The sequence below is a fragment of the Corvus brachyrhynchos genome, unplaced genomic scaffold (assembly GCF_000691975.1).
Source record: "Corvus brachyrhynchos isolate BGI_N302 unplaced genomic scaffold, ASM69197v1 scaffold94, whole genome shotgun sequence".
Taxonomy (NCBI): Eukaryota; Metazoa; Chordata; class Aves; order Passeriformes; family Corvidae; genus Corvus; species Corvus brachyrhynchos.
The window spans coordinates 934,847-943,265 of record NW_008238330.1 but is presented as its reverse complement, the minus strand read 5'-3'; the positions used below and the strand labels follow the sequence as shown (position 1 = coordinate 943,265).

General features: G+C 40.9%; 1 protein-coding gene across 2 annotated transcripts in view; it reads right to left on the bottom strand.

Moving 5' to 3' along the window:
• Positions 1-541: 541 nt before the first annotated feature.
• Positions 542-8,419, bottom strand: part of SUGCT (succinyl-CoA:glutarate-CoA transferase) — a 346,089-nt gene continuing 338,211 nt past the window's right edge. For both annotated transcript variants that reach the window (XM_008633828.2, XM_017734627.1), the window contains one exon: positions 542-930. In XM_008633828.2, the coding sequence (XP_008632050.1) occupies positions 767-930 (164 nt within the window). In that variant the 3' untranslated portion in view covers positions 542-766. The remainder of the gene's footprint in view (positions 931-8,419) is intronic.

Here is an 8,419-nt window from a genome sequence, read left to right as displayed (position 1 = left end):
TTTGACATTCAGCATATGGTTTTCTGTGGATCAGTGTTTAATGAAGAGTACCCTGGGCCTTTCTGAATAAAATTACAGAAGGCTATTCAGGGACAGTTGGTCTCTCAACTAGTCTTGGAATAGGTTTTTTTGATAACTGAAGAACTGTGCCAATTTCAGCTTCTTTTTGCTAACATGTTGGGATTGTCATGACTATGCAACGTAATACAAAAACATATTAGTAATTTGGAATACCAGGGAATAGAAGCAAACTTTGTAATGGTTACTTTACTCTTGATCTAAGACAGAGAGAACAAAGTGTTCAGGATGGATAATTCTGTTCAAAATCAATCAGATCAACCACCAATTTGTAAATAAATTACTTTCTGTTAAAATACAAAGCAGCTTTCTGTGAGTGGAGAGTCTAGTATACAGGTTTTAAAGGTTCTGCTTCTTTTCACTAACATCACGTATTTCTGAGAACAAATGTTTAGGCAATTACTGTAATTATGATAAGGGCTCCATTTTCCATGTGAAGTACAGAAAATGAGTAGTCACACAGGACTGTATAATTACATTTATTCCCAACCCCCCCAAGAAAATCTTTCACTCAGACAGCATGAGATTGTTTATTTGATACATCAGTGTTAAAATCATGCAAACACACGTGGAAGAAAATTAGGAATTAAATTATGTCTTCTCTTTGAGTCCCATTAGGGAAACTGAAGGGAGCAAAAAGAGGACAAAGTAATGTGAACTCAGTGTGAAGGAATGTAGCTAATGTTCCTTATCTGACCTCATGCTGAGCCACAGCACCAGTGCGAAGCAGTTCTTCTATAGCATCATCCTCATACCCCAGCATGCTCTTCAGTATCTCCACTGTGTGTTGTCCAACAAGTGGAGGTGGTTTTGGATGTGACACAGCAAATTCACTGTATCTGACACCTGGTCCTGTAAAAAAAAAAAAGCACATAGGAGGGAAATTTTTAGAGTTACTACCCATATTTATATCGAAGTGTCTATGTTAGTTTAAAGGCAACTGATTTTCACACCAGTTCTAATCACAGTCCTTACCCTATAAATGTTATATTCTGAAATTACAGACTAAAAAATATTCCAGTTTGCAATAATATACCAATAAGCCAATTTAAAATAGTTCACTCAAATGCAGAATTGCTGGATATTCTCCCAATCTTGTCTTCCCTTTTTTCCCAGTGATATGTATATCAGGATGCTTTGAGTCATATTATGTCACAGGTCTGCCACTCTCTGCTACCTGAACAGCAAGGTCCAGCCCGCTCAGGATGTGGTGCAGAAATCCCCACATTTCTACAACAGGAGGCAGCACAAGCACAAGGACACAATGAAATGTCATGTTAACACACTTTTACTGATGTCAGAGCAGTGCACGGACAATGGGAAGCACCATCTCCAGTTGGCAGCAGCTCAAGTACCTCTGCAGTGTGCTCCATTATCCTGCAGTGACATAGAATTGACAGCATGCACATTATATTCCCCAGCTTGGTTTACATTTTTAATTAAAAATACAGGTAGCAGTAGCAGTAAGAAAATCAACAATGATTTATTTGTTCCTGCAGGAATAATTTCAAAGGTGAAAATTTGGAAGCTGGCAATGATATGAAGACTCCTCTGTCTTCTTCTGTTGCAGGTAGTCAGATCTCAAGTTTTAGTGATACTCTGTAGTGAAAAGAACAGATTTCAGTGTAGTTTCCTGCAGAAAAGTAGCTACACTCTTACTACCAGATTCAGAAAGGAGAATGAGCCACAAGTTTACTCCGGGATCAGAAGTGAGGTATGCACTCAGAACATGCATAGAAAGATTACCTGCTTCATGGAGAAAGAGAGGACAATAGTTTCCTTAACTGTTAATTGAAAACTCTTCTTTAATACAAAACTGAAAAGCCTTTGATACAATTGGCAAAAGGATTCCTCTATTCACAGTAATGGCTTTTATTACATCATTAAAAAGAATTTACAGAAAAGGTTATATTTCATTATATCTTTGTCTACAAAACTACAGCTTTACTTCAAAATGCAAAGAAATATAAAGAACATTTCAATAGCCAGAACAGTGTTTGTTTTATTTCTGAAGAAATAGAATATTGACCACCAAGGAAATTGAACCATAGCATGAATTGGTAAATTTACTATGTAAAGCTACTACTTATTTGAGGAGAGATGCTGACAAAGGTCATTCAGGATGCCAAAAAATGCCATTTTTAAATCTTTTTGCCAGTCTTCATGAACTATAATCAAATGTTTAATACGGTAAAGTATCCACTTTCAAGAAGAACAAAATAAGATAAAAGGTGCCTAGAAAAACGTTTTTTTTTCAAGCTGGTTTGGTACATTTCTGACAAGTATGCTCCTGGAAGAAGTAATAGTTGGACTTGATGATCTTAAAGGACTTTTCCAACACAGATGATTCTAGGATTCTATGTATGGTTTCTGAGTTTAAAAAGGAAAGGAGTTAGAATTGAGGAACTGCAGAGCAAATCATTTAACTCCAAGTTTCATTCAATATTGGAAAATTAATCACAATGAAAATACTCAGGAGATGAGTAACAGACAGTATGTACCTCTTAAGAAAAATTAGTGTATGTGATCTCTTGTCTTTCTAGCAGGAAATGGACTGGAGGTGAGATACATCCCATCAAAAATCTAGATATAGAAGTTTAGGTCCTTAGACACTTTTTAGAGACACTGAAGAGGAAAGTACACACTTACAGTGTCTTCTAAGACACTGGTAAATCAGTAAACCTGGTCAGACGAATTGTGATCACCTGTGTTTCTCCATAAAGGAAAGGGTAGACAAGTGCCTTAGATGGGGAGCTTTACCACCCAGACATCAAGTCAGGTGAGATGATTCTCTGTCATGGTTTAACTCCAGCCAGCAGTCAAGCCCCACACAGCCACTTGCTCACTCCCCCACCAGTGGAATCAGAGGGACAACCAGAACAGGTAAAGGTAGAAAACTCTCAGGCTGAGATAAAGATAGTTTAATGAGAAAAGCAAAAGCCTTGCACACAAACAACAGGAATTCACTACTTCCTATGGGCAGGCAGGTGTTCAGCCACCTCCACTGGAGCAGGGCTACATAACAGTGACTTGGGAAGACAAATGCCAACACTCCAGAAGTTCCCCTCCTTCCTCCTTCTTTATCCCACTTTACATACTGAGCTTGATGTCATACAATCGGGAATGTCCCTTTGGTCAGTTGGGGTCGCCGGTCCTTGTTGTTTCTCCTCTCAATTTCCCATGTGCCACCTGTCTTACCAATGTGGCAATATGAGAAGCAGGGAAGGCTTTCTGAAAGCCCTGCTCAACAATAAAAAAAAATCTCCTTAATATCAACCCTGTGTTCAGCACAAATCTGAAACACAGCCCCATACCAGCCACTGTGAAGAAAATTGCCTCTACCCCAGGCAAGACCAGCACACCCTTCAACCAGTAGGATGCCAAATCAAAACTTGACTTTCAAAAAGAAAATTCTCTGTTATTTTCCATAAACTGAGTAAAGAAACAAGGTCTAGATAAACCCAAAGCCAGGTGCAATACTGAGAGGGAAATCATATTCAGAGAATTGCTTCTTGGGATCTTCTAAAACAGAATATTTCAAGTGAGCTCCAGAGGAATCTGTTCAGCATGAAGCACTTATCAGTTTATTTTTACCTGGATGGCTGATGGAACTCAGATCTTACCTGCTCAGCTTTCTGAGGACTTCAAAAGCTAAAACTTCCTGTAAAGCACATTTTACAATGACCTGGCTACACTGGAGAGAAGGTCTGATAGAAGAGGGGGAAATTCAATACTGTCAAGGGGAAGGAACTACATTTCATTACATAAATGCAGGGCAGGGGACAAACAGGAAAGTAGGAATAGTTAGGGGTTATTCTAGATCACGAAGTGAAGATGAGTCAACAACATCATGCTGTTGCGAAAAAGGTAAGTATCATACAGGGATGTACAAACAAGAGAGATGCCTGCAGGACACATGAAATAATCTTTTTGCTCTAGAGCTGGCAAGTCACAGCTGGAGCAGTGTCTGGTGTGGGGCCCCCACTGCACAGCCATCTGAAACACCTGAGAGCTTCCACAAGACAGCAGCTGAAATTTTCACAGGAGACATGACAGATTGAACCAAGTAGGATCATGGACCTAAAGAGAAAGGCTAGAGAAAAACAACTTCAAAACTGTTTTCAAAAAATGTAAATAACCACCACCACCACTAAAATAAACCCTAACCCCCCAAAATCCATGCCAACTTCCTGGATGGAGGAAAGAAATCCTTTTTCATGTCCATGATGAGAACTATTTGACATAAATTGCAACAAAGGAAACTGTAGGAAACAAATAATAAACTTTTTTAATGGTAGGGGTAGCAAAATACTGAAACAAGCCATGTGAGGAGGCTGTGGAGTTCATATCAATCCAGCCTTTAGGAAGGAGATTTATTCCAGGATAGTTGAGCCCACAGCTGATCCCTGGGGCTTTCTGATGGATTAGATCTCTCACAGACTCTGTCACCCACTAATATATGTCCCTTTCATCCACTATAATATGAAAGCTAAGAAACAGCTCACATCAGGGATAAGTTTTCTCTTAACTTACTCCTCCAATTCTACTCACTTCAAACACTTGCTCACACTTTTCAGAGGAAACCTCAAGTGAGAGATAAGTACATTTTAAAGGGAAAGGTGACATCACTTAGACAATATTTGTATTAATTCCTTTTCTTAGGAGTGAGTAGGAGCCCTAGAAGGGCAGAACTGGCACTAGTGCAAGCCACAGGAATGATCTCTGTGCCAACTGAAATGCTTGTGACAATAATTTCAAAGTAAAAATGCCCTTTAGAGATTTATTAGTCTAGAAATTCAACATAGCCACAAAACTACAATGCAATTTCTATTTTTAAAAACAGATACAAAGCAATCTTATTTCAGGTGTGTGTATCAGAGAACTCTTTACACTGAGAAATAGCAAACCCTTAAAGAAACTGGTTTAGTAGCTATAGACTTTTCATTTGCTTGCGCAAATTTTTGCTAGCATAGAAATTCTGGATCTCAACCCCTGGGAGTTTTTGCAGAAATATCGAAAGACACAGAATAAAATCTCTACAGAGAGAAAACCAAAATTGACATTGTGTGCAACAGACAGAATGCTTCATGCTTCCCAAAGAAAATTAATCTTACAAACTAGAGCACGCTAGAAAATTGCACAGCAATTATAAAACTGGTGTCTTCCTTGAGCTTTTATTGTTTGATGCATAATTCATCACGCTACTTTTCACTTTGATAGAGTTATAAAGTTATCTACATTCATTCAAAGGAGCTACTTGCTAATGATCCATCATTAACGATTCTCTGTTCTTTCCTTGTGTAACTTTTACTTGGCTTCTGTGTCAATTAGGAGGGTGCAAAGCTTGCCAGTCAGACTTCAGCAATCCCACGCTCCTACTGAACAACGCTCCAGGAAAGCAACCAGCAGAATGCTATGCAAATGCTAATTAAACACAACTGCCTTATGAGGAAACCATCCCTAGAGGCAGAGAGAGGTGAACTGCTTTAATTAAGGTCAAAAGCATTTGCATGTGGGTGAGTTACAGGGAGCCTTGCAGATGAAAACAGGCCTTTGCTGGGGTAGAAGCAGGGTGACTGACTGGTGAGAGGGTGTAAGGCGGTAGTCACCTGTGCATCCTGGTGGTCAGCAGGACACTATATGCCATTCAAGCATGAAGTTAAGGGGGCACATATTGTCACCTGAGAAAAACAATGAAAGAATGAGTGGCAGCTGTAATTTACCTTTGTCCTATTAAATTAAAAGGAGTCTCTTTCTCTTTTTGCTATGATTATCACTGCCAGTAAAACCAAGAGCTCTTTCACCACATTTAAATTCTAGGCTAATCTTTTATTATTATTACCATCATTTTGATTTTGACACATTGCTAAAATACATGCTGTGCACACCACGTAACCTACAAGAGTTAATAGTGCAACAATAAATCAAAATTTTTAGCAGTTGCAACCACAATGACAATTGTACCAAGACATCTTGAGTACTTGAACTGAGCCTCATCATAATAAATTCTTTTTCTTTAGAGCCTATCTAGTATGGCACTGCTAAGCATCATACTGAGCTACTAGTTTAAGACATACCAAACACATTAAAACAAAAGAGAAAAATGAGATAAAACCACCGAAACAGGTCCAGAGGAAGGATCCTTCAAGAATGAGATGCCTTTAAAAATTCACACTAAACAGGTGAAACACACAGCAGTCTTTGGAATGTTTCTCTGGGCATTGCTGAGATCTGTGGCTGCAGAAGCAAAGTCAGTTTCACTCTACAAGTAGCAGAAATTAAAGTTGAATTTGAACTATATTAAATGTGCAAAGCATAGCATATAAAAGTGGATAAAGGTAATAATCTTTGCTTTGTCCTGAAAAATAGCAGTCCTGCAGCATTGTGCAGCAGTCACCGGATAACACATTTTCTACAGCACAGAGCATATTGAAGCAATCTAACTCTCAAACTATGTAGATGGAATCAGGCCTGGGGACAGCCAAGCTCAGGAGAAAAGTCATGATTATTTGTTATTATTCAAGTGGGACAAGAGAAAGAGAGGGAAAATTTGAGCTAATGGATGTGTACACATTCTGCTTGAAACATATCTACCTTTGCAAAAAAAGAGCAATGAGAAACCCAGCACCACTTGTTAGTGCTACCCTAGCTTACAGTGTATTTTATACAGATGTAGGAATCACATGAAAACAAACTGCATTTGGTTTGCATTGCAAGGTTTTGGCTACAGGGGCCAAAAATTTCTGGCAGCTGCCAGAAATTTTCCCGATGTCCGATGAAGCCAGTGCCAGCCGGCTCCAAGATAGACTCACTACTGAACAAGGCCAAGCCAATCAGGGGCAGCAGTAGCAACTCTGGGGCTACATATTTAAGAAGGGGAAAAAAACCTGCAGAACAGTAAGCAGAAGATAGAAGTGATAATGTGTGAGAGAAATAGCTCTGCAGATGCCAAGGTCACTGCGGAAGGAGGGGGAGGAGGTGCTCCAGGTGTCAGAGCAGAGATTCCCCTGCAGGCCGTAGTGAAGACCATGGTGAGGCAGCTGTGCCCCTGCAGCCCATGGGGGTCCACGGTGGAGCAGAGACCAACCTGCAGCCTCTGGAGGACCCCAAGCCAGAGCAAGTGGATGCCTGAAGGAGGTTGTGACCCCATTGGAAACCCATAGCAATGGGGAACAAAACACATGGACCTCCTTGCTTGCTCCGAAGAAGATCATTTATTGTAACAAACTGAGCCTTTTTATGTTCTAAACTTAACCAAAAAAAGCACGCATTGGCAGCCTGCCACTGCAGTGTCGCTGTTCACGCATCCTTTTACCCCATCAGCTCTCTGGTCATGTGGTGTCCACACGTCTCCCCAACCAGTCACTGCCTCACGCACGAGGTGAGCACACCCCAGCCACACAGCCCGATCTCTGGTCATATGACCTGTTTTTACCTCGCTGTTAGCCGAACCTTCCTCAGAGTGCTTTCTGTTGAGCAAGAGTGAACAGAACTGAACAGGACTTCTTATATCCTACAGAAACCCACACTGGAGCAAGCTCCCAGTGGGACCTGTGGACCGGTGGAGAGAGGAGCCCACGCTGGGGTAGGTTTGCTGGCAGGACCTGTGACCCTGTGGACATCCGCACTGTAGCAGACTGTTTGAAGGACTGTAAACCATGGAAGGGACCCACCCTGGAGTAGCTCATGAGGAACTACAGCCTCTGGGAAGGACTCATGTTGGAGAAGTTCATAGAGGACTGTATCCCATGAGAAGAATCCCACACTGGAGCAGGGAAGAGTGTGAGGAGTCCTCCCCCTAAGGAGGAAGGAGAAGCAGAAATTTGTAATGAACTGTTCACAACCCCCCATTCCCCACACCCTGCACCACTGTGGGAGACAAGGTGAGAAGTTAAGGCCAGGAAGAAGGGAAGGGTAGGAAGAAGGTGCTCTTAAGGTATAGTTTTATTTATCATTATCCTACTGTGTGACTTGATTGAAAATAAAATAGATTAATTATTCCCCAAGTTGAGTTTGTTTTGCTCATGACACTGATTTTATTGTGTCCTCATCTCAACCCCTTTCCCTGACCAGCAGAGGAGGTGAGTGCTAGAGCAGCTTTGGTGGGCAGCTGGTGTTGCAGCCAGGGTCAACCCACCACACAAACCAAACATGTATGCCTCTTTCAATAACATGGTGTTGCTACACAACAGTTTTGCAATTCCAATGAAATATCATCAACAGTTAAGAATGATGGCCCAGAGCCAATACATTTGCATGCAGATCCCTTATATGCTACAGGTCAAGTGTTTGGAGCATGCAATCAGCTGGTTATGAAACTGGCCTGAAGGAGATCAGCAGG